Genomic DNA, 18174 nt, shown 5'->3' with positions numbered 1-18174 from the left:
GAGTGATCACACTGCACACACTAGTAAGCCAGGGAGTGCGGTTTCATATTCAGCTCTGCTACATCTGTGTCTTGAGATGGCCATAGACACTACACTAAGATTTCGCAGTGAGTCTACCTGCATGTATCCCATGTAAAACTACAAGACAGGACATCATGATATCATTATATGTTGTGCCAGAAGGCAAACTCAGCTCAGCTACATCTGTACTATAACTCAGCCATTGATCCAGGGCTGTGTATTAGTTTTCAGTGGTACAGTACTGTAAAAAAAACAAAAAACTGCTCTACTGGAAGTGAAAGCCAAGGACAGAGTGTAATCCAATATCTCAGGGAGCACCTACATATCCTGCGCCATTACAGCGCTGCACTGAATGCCTCTCCTCCTGCGGCCGCATCGCCTCCATCCCTGCTAAAGTATCCCAAACTTTCCTAGAGGTGCCGACTAGGATGACAGGGGGCTGCCCTGCTGTCCCTGTGCTGAGAGCATTAACAAAGGGGGCCAAAGAGTAGCAGATCTGGGTAAGTCGCACTGGGGGGTGAGGGGAGCTGAGAGCATATGGAGGCCAGAGCCGCCCGGCGTCTGCACAGAGAAATCTGGAAGGCATCTCTTTACAGTTCATTGCTGGCCCACCAGTAAAACCAGCAAGAAATATCTGAAAGCAGCCGTTTAACCTACTGCAGCCACTACAGATTCCCAGCACGCGGTCTAATTACCGCACAGCGTCTCCTTTATTTCTGCAAACCTATTTTATGTTTTTTTTATAAAACTTTATTTTTTTAGCCATTAGGACCCAGCGCTACACGACGCCGGCCTGTTAACCAGTTGTCGTTCTTGATACATGTAACATTTTTTGTTTTATGCCGTTTTCCAACTCGTATTTACATTATATATAAAACATATTTTTTTCCGCACTTCACTTCAATGGGGCCGCAAAAGACCATGTGCGGTCTGCATCCATATGTCCGTTCCATTGAACCCGCGAAATAATAGCTCAGAACCTTTGCAGTCTATGGGGCTATTCACATGGACGTTTTTTGTTTTTTACGTCTAAATAACAGACGTCTAAAAACAGGATATTTTTATCCATTTTGACGGCCGTACGGAGACCATTGAAATCAATGGGCCTGTTTTTAAAGGCCCTTTAGGCCTCATGCACACGGACGTTTTTTTTTGCAGTCCGCAAAAGCGGTTTCCGTTGTTCCGTGATCCGTGTCCGTTTTTTCTTCCATGGCACTTCCTTGATTTTTGGAGGATCCACGGACATGAAAAATGAAAAAAAAAAAAAAAATCAAAAAAGTCAAGTTTGCCTTTGAAATGATAGGAAAAAACGGACACTGATCACAGATGCGGATGACAATCTTGTGTGCAGCCATGATTTTTCACGGACCCATTGACTTGAATGGGTCCATGAACCGTTGTCCGTGAAAAAAATAGGACAGGTCATATTTTTTTCACGGACTGGAAACACGGATCACGGACGCCAAAAGGAGCATTTTCCGATTTTTCCCACGGACCCATTGAAAAGTCAATGGGTCCACAGAAAAAAAACGGAACAACGGCCGCGGATGCACACAACGGTCGTGTGCATGAGGCCTTAGACGGAAAGGCATCCGTGTAGCCGGTAAAAACAAACATTCACCTACGAAAAGGCGCGTGCGGGAACACATGCTCCAGAGCGATAGATCATGTGACTGCCGAGCAAGAACAAGTCTTCAAGCGAGGGCCTGTGGTTGGGCATTTTTAACATTTGTCGGGTCGGGGGGGCGGCACTATATATACACTGCGTGCACAACGGAAGTCCATTATATGTATACTGAGGGCACTGTGTGGGGGCAATATATATACTGGGAGCACTGTGGGGGCATTAAAGGGATTTTCTGAGACTTCTGGATAGGTCTGATCAGTGGGGGTCCAACACTCGGGACCATCAACGATCGGCTGTTTGAGAAGGCGCCGGCGCTCCTGTGAGTGAGCACAGCGCCGTACATCGTATAGTGGCCGTGCTTGGTATCGCGCTCAGCCCCATTCACTTCTATGCGGCTGAGCTGCCTCGAGGCCATGTAAACGAACAACGCGACGTCCCTGGCCTCGGATGAGACTGCGAGCACCGGCACTTCTCAAACAGCTGATCAGAGGGGACCTGGAAGCTTCGAGCTACATCAGTGTATTCATATATGTGCATTAGGGCCCCAAAAGCATCCATAGGGCCCTACTGTACCTTTGTGAGCCTCAGATTTCTTATGGCATGCTCCATCAGAAGCATTGTATCTAGAGGAGAATCCCCTCCAAAATATGGTGCCATAGAGAGGCACTACATGGGGGGGGGGACGACACAAAATGATGGATGGACTCCATGTGCCGCCATATTCACAGCTCTGCCATATACATCAGCCCTAATATGAAATGTTCTCTCTTCCACCCGGGGTTCTTACATTTTGCCAACTACATATCAATGTAAAAAAAAGTTTATTTATTTGTAGCTTTTGCTTCTTTGTTACAGAATTTTCTTTTTGCTTTTCTAGTTTCCTATTGTGCTCTTGGTCCATTGAACCCTTTGCAGACTCTATGACATAACATTATTATATGACTTTTTATTTATTATTATTCCCCCCCTCCCCCCCCTTAATAATCAGTCGGTGATTTTCGCACTTCTGCCGGAAAATTATGTTGTAATCAGCAAAGTCTTGAGAAAGATCAATCGGCTTCCAAGTGGATTGTTCTTGGTGCCGTTTATAGACTGGAAAGCAGATCATCCAGCAGCAGTAATGGGGGTAATTGAATGGAGCGGCCGCGGCTCTGATGAATGCCCTCATTGTTTTTAGTTATTTAGTATTTTTTTTTTTTCTTTCTTGCTTGCTTTTTAAAGGGTTTGTGTGGTTTCCAGACAGGGGATGTCTGGCGAGTAGCCCCAGCGTCCGTCATCCTGTGGAATGTGACGGTTTGCTCAGAAAACTGTTTTGGCCTCTCGGTAGGAGAGACGTCAGTGGACAGGTACATGGTAAAATAAAGTAAATAGGGCCAACCGAGCAAACAGCGCCGGAGCCCGAGAGGGGGGGGCGTCCCAGAGCACATCACAGCAAAAGTCACCAAGGTGCGTGAGATTTAATGTTCAAAGGAAGAAAGAAAAAAAAAAAAGAAAAATCCCAAAATTTCCTCCTGCAAACATTTTCTAAAAGCACCCAGATATATCCCAGCGCTGTCGTTCTCTAGATTCTATTCAGTGATGTGATGCAGAGTTATTCTCCTGGGCTCACTTTCTTCTACTGCCCTGCCTGTGTAGGTGTCATTCTTTACAGAACCAGTAAGAACAGGATGAGCAGGTCCCGCCCAGTGTGATGCTTGCTATAGTACAATGTAGTATTAAAGGGGTTCACCTTTAAGGAAAAAAAAAAAAAAAAAACTTTCTATAGGCCCCATTAGGGTACAAGAATGTCATCATGCTAGGGTCTTGCAAAGGCAAATAAATGTGCACCCTTCCCCCTCAACCCCCCACCCCCCAAAAAACCAAGGTTTAGACAATATTGTTGTTGCTATACCAGGACCAAATATTACCACCATACAGTAATTATATACTGCCGCCATACAGTTACAAGGCCATATTAATACCGCCACACCATGACAACATATTACCACCACACGTGACTTAATAATACCATACTCTGTTCTTGTATAAAAAAAAACATTATACAAAGGCCAATAATATTAATTATATCACTGTACAGAGCCCAACTAATACCGCCACACTGTGATCACTACCACTACAACCACATAGTTACTGAATGAAATCCATCATACAAAGACTATTAATATTATCAATAATATCACTATACAAGGCCCACATAATACCGTCACACCATGACCACATATTACTGTCACATAGCAAATGAATAATTATTATACAAAGACCATTATTAATCAATAATACCATTATACAGGGCCCAAATAATACAGCCACGCCATGACTACTACCATTACATGATATTACTATACTGTTGCTTAATAAAAGAAAAAAAACTATACAAAGACTTTCCAACTGGCCCAGGCCACCATGAAGACTTCTTCCTGTCACGACTTGTGTCTTCAGTGTTTGCAAAACCACTGCCTACCACCGTGCCCTTACACTATAATACCCCGTTTGTGCTCTTCTGCTATAATGCCCCATGTGTGCCCCTTTTTGCTCTTCTGAGAGTACTAATGCCCCATGTATGCCCCTTTGAAAGCAATAATGCACAATGAATTCCCCTACAAAAGTAATAATGCCCAGAATGCCCCCTTTAAAAGTAAAATTCCCTAAGTGCTCTCTAAAAAGTATTAATGCCCCATGAATGCCCTGTTTAAAGTAATAATGTCCCCTGAGCGCCAGAAGAAAAAAAAAAGATGCCCCAGGACACCACTGTCCAGTGCATGGTCCCAGCAGCCTGTGACCTAAACAGGTATATAATAGAGGGGGCAGCCTTCAGCTCCCTTCTCTGCCATCTACATTGACTTCCAGAGAACACCCATAGAGCTGAGAGTGGGGGCTCATCAGGGGATCTGTGGCATTGGGACAGAAATCTAGAGAATGTGACTCACATACCTGGTCCAGTGACACCTCTGGTAGAGAGACACTGTGAACACGTAATACCAATTTTCTACAGCAGTAGCCAACTGCAGCTTCCCTCTATTATAACACCACCTGCAGCTTCCCTCTAGGATAACACCACCTGCAGCTTCCCTCTAGGATAACACCACCTGCAGCTTCCCTCTAGGATAACACCACCTGCAGCTTCCCTCTAGGCTAACACCACCTGCAGCTTCCCTCTAGGCTAACACCACCTGCAGCTTCCCTCTAGGATAACACCACCTGCAGCTTCCCTCTAGGATAACACCACCTGCAGCTTCCCTCTAGGATAACACCACCTGCAGCTTCCCTCTATAGGCTAACACCACCTGCAGCTTCCCTCTAGGCTAACACCACCTGCAGCTTCCCTCTAGGATAACACCACCTGCAGCTTCCCTCTAGGATAACACCACCTGCAGCTTCCCTCTAGGATAACACCACCTGCAGCTTCCTCTTAGGATAACACCACCTGCAGCTTCCCTCTAGGATAACACCACCTGCAGCTTCCCTCTAGGATAACACCACCTGCAGCTTCCCTCTAGGCTAACACACCACCTGCAGCTTCCCTCTAGGATAACACCACCTGCAGCTTCCCTCTAGGCTAACACCACCTGCAGCTTCCTTCTAGGATAACACCACCTGCAGCTTCCTTCTAGGATAACACCACCTGCAGCTTCCTTCTAGGATAACACCACCTGCAGCTTCCTTCTAGGATAACACCTCTGGGAAGACACCTCCTGCATGTTCCCTTTAGGATGAAACTACCTATAGTATCCCTCTATGATACCACCTACAGTATCCCTCTAGTATGGGGTGGACAACCTCTGGCACTCCAGCTGCAACTTCCCTCTATAAAAACATCACCTGCATCTTCCTTCTAGGTTAACACCACCTGAAGATTTCCTAACATCACCTGCACCTTCCCTCTAGGAGAACAGTACTTGCACCTTCCCTCTAGGAGAACAGTACTTGCACCTTCCCTCTAGGAGAACAGTACTTGCACCTTCCCTCTAGGAGAACAGTACTTGCACCTTCCCTCTAGGAGAACAGTACTTGCACCTTCCCTCTAGGAGAACAGTACTTGCACCTTCCCTCTAGGAGAACAGTACTTGCACCTTCCCTCTAGGAGAACAGTACTTGCACCTTCCCTCTAGAAGAACAGTACTTGCACCTTCCCTCTAGGAGAACAGTACTTGCACCTTCCCTCTAGGAGAACAGTACTTGCACCTTCCCTCTAGGAGAACAGTACTTGCACCTTCCCTCTAGGAGAACAGTACTTGCACCTTCCCTCTAGGAGAACAGTACTTGCACCTTCCCTCTAGGAGAACAGTACTTGCACCTTCCCTCTAGGAGAACAGTACTTGCATCTTCCCTCTAGGAGAACAGTACTTGCATCTTTATTTATTTTATGCACTTATACAGCACAGATGAAAAGTTTGGACACCTTCTCATTCAAAGAGTTTTCTTTATTTTCATGACTATGGAAATTGTAGATTCACACTGAAGGCATCAAAACTATGAATTAACACATGTGGAATTATATACATAACAAAAAAGTGTGAAACAACTGAATATATGTCATATTCTAGGTTCTTCAAAGTAGCCACCTTTTGCTTTGATTACTGCTTTGCACACTCTTGGCATTCTCTTGATGAGCTTCAAGAGGTAGTCACCTGAAATGGTCTTCACTTCACAGGTGTGCCCTGTCAGGTTTAATAAGTGGGATTTCTTGCCTTATAAATGGGGTTGGGACCATCAGTTGCGTTGTGGAGAAGTCAGGTGGATACACAGCTGATAGTCCTACTGAATAGACTGTTAGCTGCTTTTTTCTTGCCATAATACAAATTCTAAGTAAAGAAAAACTAGTGGCCATCATTACTTTAAGAAATGAAGGTCAGTCAGACCAAAAAATTGGGAAAACTTTGAAAGTGTCCCCCAAGTGCAGTCACAAAAACCATCAAGCGCTACAAAGAAACTGTCTTACATGCGGACCGCCCGAGGAAAGGAAGACCAAGAGTCACCTCTGCTGCGGAGGATAAGTTCCTCCGAGTCACCAGCCTCAGAAATCGCAGGTAAACAGCAGCTCAGATTAGAGACCAGGTCAATGCCACCCAGAGTTCTAGCAGCAGACACGTCTCTAGAACAACTGTTAAGAGGAGACTGTGTGAATCAGGCCTTCATGGTAGAAGATCTGCTAGGAAACCACTGCTAAGGACAGGCAACAAGCAGAAGAGACTTGTTTGGGCTAAAGAACACAAGGAATGGACATTAGACCAGTGGAAATCTGTGCTTTGGTCTGATGAGTCCAAATTTGAGATCTTTGGTTCCGACCACCGTGTCTTTGTGCGATGCAATAAAGGTGAACGGATGGACTCTACATGCCTGGTTCCCAGCGTGAAGCATGGAGGAGGAGGTGTGATGGTGTGGGGGGGCTTTGCTGGTGACACTGTTGGGGATTTATTCAAAATTGAAGGCATACTGAACCAGCATGGCTACCACAGCATCTTGCAGCGGCATGCTATTCCATCCGGTTTGCGTTTAGTTGGACCATCATTTATTTTTCAACAGGACAATGACCCCAAACACACCTCCAGGCTGTGTAAGGGCTATTTGACCATGAAGGAGAGTGATGGGGTGCTGCGCCAGATGACCTGGCCTCCACAGTCACCGGACCTGAACCCAATCGAGATGGTTTGGGGTGAGCTGGACCGCAGAGTGAAGGCAAAAGGGCCAACAAGTGCTAAGCATCTCTGGGAACTCCTTCAAGACTGTTGGAAGACCATTTCAGGTGACTACCTCTTGAAGCTCATCAAGAGAATGCCAAGAGTGTGCAAAGCAGTAATCAAAGCAAAAGGTGGCTACTTTGAAGAACCTAGAATATGACATATTTTCAGTTGTTTCACACTTTTTTGTTATGTATATAATTCCACATGTGTTAATTCATAGTTTTGATGCCTTCAGTGTGAATCTACAATTTTCATAGTCATGAAAATAAATAAAACTCTTTGAATGAGAAGGTGTGTCCAAACTTTTGGTCTGTACTGTATATCACTACTATAATCCACAGCGCTGTACAGACAATAGCATCCAACTGCCCCCAATGGGCTCACAATCTAAGGTCCCTATCAGTAGGTCTTTGGAGTGTGGGAGGAAACCAGGGTACCTGGAGGAAACCCACGCAAATACGGGGAGAACATGCAAACTCCATGCAGATGTTGTCCTTGGTCGGATTCGACCCTAGGACCCCAGTGCTGCAAGGCACCAGAGCTACCCACTGTGCTGCCCGTGCTTTCATCTATATTAGAGATGGCACCGCACCCACCCACTTTTGATCTGCATCAATCTGATGGACATGATGGGCCCACAATACCGCACAAGGTCACAACCTAACAATAAGGCAGTCATACAATGCATAAAACATACAGAGCTGAATCAGCACCGGAGCTGCGTACTTGACAACATCAATCATTTCTACATTTTTCCACCGTGTTTACTGCTAATGGGAGGTTAATGTGTTCACTGATGTATTAAGTGCAGGTCAGTCTGAAAGTTATTGCAAACTCTTGACCAATCACAATACATCAAGAGTAAACTGACATACAGATGGCTGCATAATACGCCATATACCACAATCTACTATGCAGACATATCAGCCATATTGATTTACCACTATACTGAACATATAATGGAAATAACAGTGCAGCTAGAAGACTCCTAGAAGAAGTAGCATTATAGTATACAGGAGCAGTATTATAGCAGTTATATTCTTGTACAGAGGGAACAGTATTATAGTAGTTATATTCTTATACATAGGAGCAGTATTATAGTAGTTATATTCTTGTACATAGGAGGCAGTAATATAGTAGTTATATTCTTATACATAGGAGCAGTATTATAGTAGTTATATTCTTATACATAGGAGCAGTATTATAGTAGTTATATTCCTGTACATAGGAGCAGTATTATAGTAGTTATATTCTTGTACATAGGAGGCAGTAATATAGTAGTTATATTCTTATACATAGGAGCAGTATTATAGTAGTTATATTCTTATACATAGGAGCAGTATTATAGTAGTTATATTCTTGTACATAGGAGGCAGTAATATAGTAGTTATATTCTTGTACATAGGAGCAGTATTATAGTAGTTATATCCTTGTACATAGGAGGCAGTATTATAGTAGTTATATCCTTGTACATAGGAACAGTATTATAGTAGTTATATTCTTGTACATAGGAACAGTATTATAGTAGTTATATTCTTGTACATAGGAGGCAGTATTATAGTAGTTATATTCCTGTACATAGATGGCAGTATTATAGTAGTTATATTCTTGTACATAGGAGGCAGTATTATAGTAGTTATATTCTTGTACATAGGAGGCAGTATTATAGTAGTTATATTCCTGTACATAGATGGCAGTATTATAGTAGTTATATTCTTGTACATAGGAGGCAGTATTATAGTAGTTATATTCCTGTACATAGATGGCAGTATTATAGTAGTTATATTCTTGTACATAGATGGCAGTATTATAGTAGTTATATTCTTGTACATAGGAGCAGTATTATAGTAGTTATATTCTTGTACATAGGAGCAGTATTATAGTAGTTATATTCTTGTACATAGGAGGCAGTATTATAGTAGTTATATTCTTGTACATTGGAGCAGTATTATAGTAGTTATATTCTTGTACATAGGAGGCAGTATTATAGTAGTTATATTCTTGTACATAGGAGCAGTACTATAGTAGTTATATTCTTGTACATAGGAGGCAGTATTATAGTAGTTATATTCTTGTACATAGGAGGCAGTATTATAGTAGTTATATTCTTGTACATAGGAGCAGTATTATAGTAGTTATAGTCTTGTACATAGGAGCAGTATTATAGTAGTTATATTCTTGTACATAGGAGCAGTATTATAGTAGTTATATTCTTGTACATAGGAGCAGTATTATAGTAGTTATATTCTTGTACATAGGAGCAGTATTATAGTAGTTATATTCTTGTACATAGGAGCAGTATTATAGTAGATACATTCTAGTATACAATTCCATTCCACATTTTGCGGAACGGAATTGCGGCCCCGATCCGGAATTGCGGACCCGCACTTCGGGTCCGCAATTCCGATCCTGAAAAAGATAGAACGTGTCCTATTCTTGTCCGCAATAGAGGACAAGAATAGGCATATTCTCTTAGTGCCGGCAATGTGCGGTCTGCAAAATGCGGAACGCACATTGCCGCTGTCTGTGTTTTGTGGATCCGCAGATCCGCAAAACACACACGGATGTGTGAATGGACCCTTATCTGTATGTTTTCTACCTCAGAGCTGCAGCCAGACCTACAACATTGGGGCAGATTTATTAATAGATCTACATTAGTGGTGAAAAGAGCTCCGGGTCGGTGCTGCGGATGAATGATCACCGCACAGGGGGAGGCACTAGCTCATCATTCACACATTGCACCAATATTAATAAATCTCCCTTAATAACTATATATTTTCATGCTGCTCAAAAGAAGCTGTTCAGTGACAAAACAAACTCTGCTACATCTAGACAGCAGAGAAGATGATCCGTGTGACCAAAATCACCGTCGATTTGAGCACAAAAGACCAGGACAAGTCATTTGCAGCCGGTGACCCAGATTTTCCCATATTGTGCCGGAGCAGATGAGGATCTGGAATCAGCAGATAGTTTAAATGACTTTGCTGGCAAAACACAAGCCCCGTCCTGTGGCCAAAAAAAAAAAGAAGGTTGTCTCTGTAGTCACATAAGAAGCTCAGTGTTCAGAATGGGGAGGGGGGAACCCTGCAGTTTGTTGAAAGTGTTACATGCCATTAGGTCCAGTGTAAACCATCCCGGCTAAAATTCTTCTTTCTGACAATGGCTCTCTCAGGGCGAGATGTGTTTTTACTTTAATGGGTGAAAAAGGAGAAAAAAAAGGGTGCAGAGCGCAGAGTAGATCCCTGCCAGGAGGGAGTGCGGTTCATGTGCTGCCGGGGATTGTAGGGGCTACACGAGACCCTGAGGAAGGACGAGGTAAGAGAACGCTGCCGATCGCATGCGATACATTGTATTCTAGCATCATCCTGCAGAATCTCCTACATAACAGTCATTAGATACTTTGTATGTTTGTATTCAGATTTGATATAGATGTAGCAGTGCTGAATTGGCCAACGACATGTTTCGAGGACGCAGTAGTAGATATACCTTCAATCCTCTAGATAATACATTGGGATATCATCAGAAGATGCGGCAGACGCGGCAGTAATGAGTTTGTCATTTGGCATATCCTGATCCTGTGATGTTTTATCGTTGGGCTGTAAGGGAAATGGCAAACGTGTGTATGCATATAATGGATAGACATGGCAGAGGTGAGTTTGCCATTGAGCTGTATAACGATAGGTAGATAGATATTTTAGTCTGTGTTGGCATATGTGCTGTAGCTGGGCAGAATTTGTCATTTTCCTCTTTAGGATAATGTAGTAGGTTTATTTGTAGCGCCATGGAAAAAACAGAGGTGACATTATATCAACCTAAGGACAAACTCAGCTTTGCTACTTCTGGCGCAAGTTATGGTGATTTCGGGATGTTATCTGTGAACTTCCATAGGACTGAAGCTAAACCTACTGCATTTCCCGTCTTGGTTAGTTATTTTGATGCCCCAAAAGTAAAGTTCAAAGACAAGTTTGGCACTGCTACATTGACTTATAACAATATTACACAAATATGCACAATAGCAGAGCTGAGTTCGTTATTTGCAATACCACCATGTGCATCTGTAGCACTGAGGGCAAATATGACACTTTAGCTCAAAAGAACAAAATTACAAATTCAGCTCATTGTATTTATTTATTTGTATACCAGTTCTGATGTAGGGGAGAGGAGTTTGTCACTGGCACTCTTTGAATCTCAGTGTGTTTTTTGTGATTACATGGGACTACATCAGCCTTAAAGGACCAAAATGACAAAAATTAGCTCTGCTACATCTGCAGACACAGATGTAAGATTGGTGCAGACAGTTTGTAGACAGTTTAGCGTTTACATAACGAAACATAGTAAATAAGTCATTTGTTCTGCGCCGTTACGTAATTTTATGGTACAGTTATCGGGTTATAACGCTTCCGTGGATCTGGCGCTTGCTCATTTGGAGTGAAACATTCGAGAGCGGTCATTACCGTCACTGGGAGACTTGTGATCAGGGCTGTAAGAAGAAGAGAACAAGATTTAAAGGGACCTGAAGGCCAATAAACAGATGGTTTTGAAATAATTGCGTTAATTTTATTTTGGAGGAAACTTCTGTGTGCAGCTGTGGAATGGAACGGGATGAATTGCTGGAGCGGGGAGTAAATTCATTTTGGTATGGTCATGAGGTGAAGCTTTATCGCAGGACCGTGGCATCCCTTAGATTTGATGCCAGCAATTGCCCAATATAGGGGCTCCCCGGCTATAGATCGTGCACAGCTGCTCAACTCTTATCTGTACTTTCCTAGAAGGGAATGGAGCATGCTGGGAGTTGTAGTTTTACAAAAGCTGGATGAATGTTGGTGACCCCCGGCTGAATATTTATCTACTCTCTGCATTACTCGCTTTATGAGAGGGATCCATTCATGCAATAGAACAGAGCAGGATAAGGGACATCAAAGTCCTTGTAGCTGCCCGGCAGAATGCAGGGGCTGTTTACGGCAGCCTGCAGTCTGCGAGTGGAGTGAGACTGCAGCGCTGAGATTATTTTCCCTTCAGGGAAATTGTACTGTCCACCATGCCAAAATTCTGTGCTGCTAGCTTTTAGAATACACATATATATATATATATATATATATATATATATATTGTAAGAAGGTACCTGAAATCATGGTGGATGGAAGGTATGTGTCACCGAGGTTCCTCGGTGAAGTAAGAGCCGGTATTTTATGTGTCAGCAGCAGCTATTGCTAATTGACACCTTGAGATTTAGCATGGCTGTCATAGCTGATCCAGGACGGCTCTTACTGGGAGTAGTCAAAGTGCTGGGTGGGTGACTACTCCCCATGTTCCAAGCCGGGTTTTGCCAGGCATAAAAACCAGCCCGCACTGCCAGGTGTGTGGATTTACCTCCCTCTGAGGGCTCATGCACACGACCGTATGCCCTCCGAGACATATGGTCCGTGAGCGGGCCATATGTCCCGGAGCGGCATACATCATGCGAACGGGAGCGCACAGCATTATAGGTTACTATGATACTGTGCGCATCAGGCCGCCCGCGGGACTATTGTACTGCACTCATATGATGCTGTGCGCTCCCGTTCGCACGATGTATGCCGCTCCGTATGTCTCGGAGGGCATACAGTCGTGTGCATGAGCCCTGACAGTGGAGCGCAGGAGTCTGTGTGCGGTGAACTGAGGGCTGTGCTGGGATTTGAGGTTTGAGCCGGGCTGGAGGACTCAGGCCCCTCTAAAGGCGAACAGGCTGCCTATGGACTTGATCAGGCTGAACGGCTAACAGGGTGTAAATTAACACCCAGGAGAAAAAGGTAACTTTTATTCTTTATGGACTTTCCTTGTGTGTGAACAAACACCAAGCCACCTGCGTTTTGTGACACACCTTTTGTTATACACCAATGTGTGAATAAACACCGCTGTTTGATTCAAGAACTGTGTACTTTGCCCCTATACAGCATCCGCTAGTCCGAGCGAATCCCCACAAAATATATAAAAGCTTTGACTGAAGAAATGCTAAGATTCTGCCTTACTTCAGCCACCACTAGAGGGAGCTCACTACATATGATTTATGCAGCTAGTACTGAACTCAATAGGAGCTGTATAACTATGTATGTTGTGAGCTCCCCCTAGTGGCGACTCCAGGCAAGTAGGGGATTTTTCAGAGATCAGCTCCTGGAGCTTCTGTCTGAATGATCTCATTCACTGACTGTAAGCAGAGATCGTGAAAAGACAGTGATCTGAACACTGTATCTATGCAGCAGGAATAGAGACAATTTATAAGCCTAAATATACAGGGTAAAGTTGTCAATACAATTGCGCAGCTCCCCCATGTGATGGTGGATGTTCTATATATGGCTGTAGGGTTGAATTCAATGAACCATGTGTAAAGGAGCTCCCCCTAGTGGTGACTGCGATGCTGCATTTGTCTCATCAGTGAGGACACTTTTTTGCTCCATTCATAACCTCCATTACCAAATCTGAAGCATAACCATCCAGGGCAGACATTAAACTGGTCAGAGATACTGAAAGGGTCTTCTGGTTTTTTCCAGGCTTTTTCCACAAGAATGATGTGCACCACTTTAAGCCCAACAGCTCGGGGGCCGGGCCTCTCGGACATGCACCAATACAGCCAGTGGCTGGCTATCCGCCATGAGGCCGATCTGCTTCCCATGAAAGAAGACCTGGCTCTATGGCTGACAAACATGCTGGGTAAGAAACGCTGAGCTTCGTGGTTTCCACAAATGTGAGTTTCTTAAAGAACAAAAACTGAATGAGGGTCGATAACCCCAAAAATAGTCCCTGTACAGGGTCACCTTTATTGAGGTTAAATGTAACTTTTACTATTTATGCTACAAGAAAATAGAATTGTGACTCCATTAAACCTGTCGGGGGACCGCTGCGACTCCATTATGTTATGGCGTACAAATCCCGTCAATCATCTGATAGGATATTGGAGTCAGGTGTTGGATTAAAGTGCACACGAAATTCTGGTGGGGGGTTGATCCACCGCTATTTTAGGGTGAATCTATAGGTACCTTGATCGCCCAATACGTCCCAGGTGTAGTGGTCTCTGGGTGGTCTCGCTGCAGGCTACCTATTGGATTCTCCCGAAATAGCAGAGGAACACTCGATTTTGTGAATAATCGCTTTGATGAGCAGTTGTACATAGCGTGGAGAGAGACCGCTTCTACTCCTAGGGTCTCCCCTTGTTCCCTTCATAGACCCTTAGACGGGGGAAGGAGAAGAGGGAGAAGGTACGCTCAGATCACACATACTCCTATCAGGTGTGGAGAGAGACCTCTTCTACTGCTGGGGTCTCCCCTTGTTCCATTCTTACACCCCTGAGAGGGGGACGTAAAAAGAGGGAGAAGGTACGCTAAGGTGGCATAAGGAACTGCTATTCTACCTCTGGCACAGAACTGTGCCTGCTAATTAACAGCCCTACAGACTCTACCTCCTGATGGAAGTGTGTGGGCAACTTGAGCGTACCTTTTCCCTCTTCTCCTTTCCCCAGGTGTAAGACAATAAGCATGAACAAGACGAGTTACAAACTGGTACAGGAGGAGAGGGGGCTTAGGCTACTTTCCCACTAGCGACACGGACCTCCGGCAGGCTGTTACGTCGGGTGAACAGCCTGTCAGATCCGTCCTGCCGCTAGTGAACTTGCCCCGGACTGCTGCTCCGTCCCCATTGACTATAATGGGGCGGGGGCGGAGTTCCGGCGGAGGCACGGCGAGAGGCTGCTGGAATAAATGTCGGACATGTCGTAGTTTTATTCCGGCAGCCTCTTACCGTGCACTGCCGTGCCTCCGCCGGAACTCCGCCCCGCCCCCACTATAGTCAATGGGGACAGAGCAGCAGTCCGGGGCACGTTCACTAGCGGCAGGACGGATCCGACAGGCTGTTCACCCGATGGAACAGCCTGCCGGAGGTCCGTGCCGCTAGTGTGAAATCTACTATAATACTGCATTCTATGTACAAGAATATAACTACTATAATACTGCTCCTATGTACAAGAATATAACTACTATAATACTGCTCCTATGTACAAGAATATAACTACTATAATACTGCTCCTATGTACAAGAATATAACTACTATAATACTGCTCCTATGTACAAGAATATAACTATTATAATACTGCTCCTATGTACAAGAATATAAGTACTATAATACTGCCTCCTATGTACAAGAATATAACTACTATAATACTGCTCCTATGTACAAGAATATAACTACTATAATACTGCTCCTATGTACAAGAATATAACTACTATAATACTGCTCCTATGTACAAGAATATAACTATTATAATACTGCTCCTATGTACAAGAATATAAGTACTATAATACTGCCTCCTATGTACAAGAATATAAGTACTATAATACTGCCTCCTATGTACAAGACTATAACTACTGTAATACTGCTCCTATGTACAAGAATATAACTACTATAATACTGCTCCTATGTACAAGAATATAACTACTATAATACTGCTCCTATGTACAAGAATATAACTATTATAATACTGCTCCTATGTACAAGAATATAAGTACTATAATACTGCCTCCTATGTACAAGAATATAAGTACTATAATACTGCCTCCTATGTACAAGAATATAAGTACTATAATACTGCCTCCTATGTACAAGAATATAAGTACTATAATACTGCCTCCTATGTACAAGAATATAAGTACTATAATACTGCCTCCTATGTACAAGAATATAAGTACTATAATACTGCCTCCTATGTACAAGAATATAAGTACTATAATACTGCCTCCTATGTACAAGAATATAAGTACTATAATACTGCCTCCTATGTACAAGAATATAAGTACTATAATACTGCCTCCTATGTACAAGAATATAACTACTATAATACTGCCTCCTATGTACAAGAATATAACTACTATAATACTGCTCCTATGTACAAGAATATAAGTACTATAATACTGCCTCCTATGTACAAGAATATAAGTACTATAATACTGCTCCTATGTACAAGAATATAAGTACTATAATACTGCCTCCTATGTACAAGAATATAAGTACTATAATACTGCCTCCTATGTACAAGAATATAACTACTATAATACGGCTCCTATGTACAAGAATATAACTACTATAATACTGCTCCTATGTACAAGAATATAACTACTATAATACTGCCTCCTATGTACAAGAATATAACTACTATAATACTGCTCCTATGTACAAGAATATAAGTACTATAATACTGCTCCTATGTACAAGAATATAAGTACTATAATACTGCTCCTATGTACAAGAATATAAGTACTATAATACTGCCTCCTATGTACAAGAATATAAGTACTATAATACTGCCTCCTATGTACAAGAATATAACTACTATAATACTGCCTCCTATGTACAAGAATATAACTACTATAATACTGCCTCCTATGTACAGGAATATAACTACTATAATACTGCCTCCTATGTACAAGAATATAACTACTATAATACTGCTCCTATGATTGTCATGTGAACTGCATAATAAGCTTAAAATATTATTCTTTTACCAAAAGGGGCGGGGTTGTGACAACGTAGCTGTATGTGTTATGTCTGGACCGTTACATACTATGTGCCTCGTCCTGTATGATGTGTCCTCCTCTAGTGCCGGTTCTTTATACGATCCTTAATGTATTTTCCATCCTCACGTTTCCTGCGGCTCGGCGCGGTCTCCTCATTTACGTTAATATGGGTGACCTGTAAAATATCTCAGGGCTCTGGTTTAGAAACGCACTACAACCTTCTCCAGCCGTAAAGAATGGCGAATTGAAAGCCGACACCTAATATATTTTTCATTGGTTGCAGATGTTCGGTGCAAAAGTAATTTATTCTCTGAGAACTCAGACGGGAGAGTTAACATGTAGGGAAAATATTATAGCCTTGTGTGCCGCGCGCCAAGGAAATAGTATCGTTTTCCCTGCTGAAGGGGGCGCTAAAGATGGCCTGGAAGCAGAGGCTTGTAAACTGCATCAGTCTCAGTAGGATTGCTATAGCGGTATTATATATGTTACATAGCACAGCTATTACTTTACTTTACATATGGAGCTGTATCTAATCACTGTACGGTATTATATGGGCACCGTATGGTGTTACTCCTGGGCAATTTCCAGATACTTAAAAGGTCAATAGTTAGATGTTGTATTCTGTGTGTTCATTTTATCTGACTGAGGCCTCTTTCACACTTGCGTTGTCCGGATCCGTCGTGTACTCCATTTGCCGGAATTACACGCCGGATCCGGAAAAACGCAAGTGAACTGAAAGCATTTGAAGACGGATCCGTCTTCAAAATGCGTTCAGTGTTACTATGGCAGCCAGGACGCTATTAAAGTCCAGGTTGCCATAGTAGTAGTGGGGAGCGGGGGAGCGGTATACTTACCATGCGCGTGGGGCGCCCTGACGTCACTCTGAAGCGCCCCGGGAGCCGCACGGACGGTAAGTATGCTGCTCCCCCGCTCCCCACTACACTTTACCATGGCAAACAGGACTTTAGCGTCCCGGCAGCCATGGTAACCATTCAGAAAAAGCTAAACGTCGGATCCGGTAATGCGCCGAAACGACGTTTAGCTTAAGGCCGGATCCGGATTAATTCCTTTCAATAGGCATTAATTCCGGATCTGGCCTTGCGGCAAGTGTTCAGGATTTTTGGCCGGAGCAAAAAGCGCAGCATGCTGCAGTATTTTCTCCGGCTAAAAAACGTTCCGTTCCGGAACTGAAGACATCCTGATGCATCCTGAACGGATTTCTCTCCATTCAGAATGCATTAGGATAAAACTGATCAGGATTCTTCCGGCATAGAGCCCCGACGACGGAACTCTACGCCGGAAGACA

At 43.4% G+C, this 18174-nt stretch overlaps 1 protein-coding gene across 2 annotated transcripts in view; it reads left to right on the top strand.

The window, feature by feature from the left end:
* Positions 1-421: 421 nt before the first annotated feature.
* Positions 422-18174, top strand: part of GAS2 (growth arrest specific 2) — a 57468-nt gene continuing 39715 nt past the window's right edge. Inside the window, exons 1-2 of one of the 2 annotated variants that reach the window (XM_044270703.1) lie at positions 422-521; positions 13857-14016. In XM_044270703.1, coding sequence (XP_044126638.1) covers positions 13872-14016 — 145 coding nt within the window. In that variant the 5' untranslated portion in view covers positions 422-521; positions 13857-13871. Of the gene's footprint in view, positions 522-10437; positions 10645-13856; positions 14017-18174 lie in introns of those variants that run through there. The other variant, XM_044270702.1, reaches the window with a different exon arrangement.

This window comes from Bufo gargarizans, chromosome 10 (genome assembly GCF_014858855.1).
Source record: "Bufo gargarizans isolate SCDJY-AF-19 chromosome 10, ASM1485885v1, whole genome shotgun sequence".
Lineage (NCBI taxonomy): Eukaryota > Metazoa > Chordata > Amphibia > Anura > Bufonidae > Bufo > Bufo gargarizans.
Note: the sequence above shows the minus strand (reverse complement) of the source record. Positions and strands in the feature narration are given on the sequence as shown.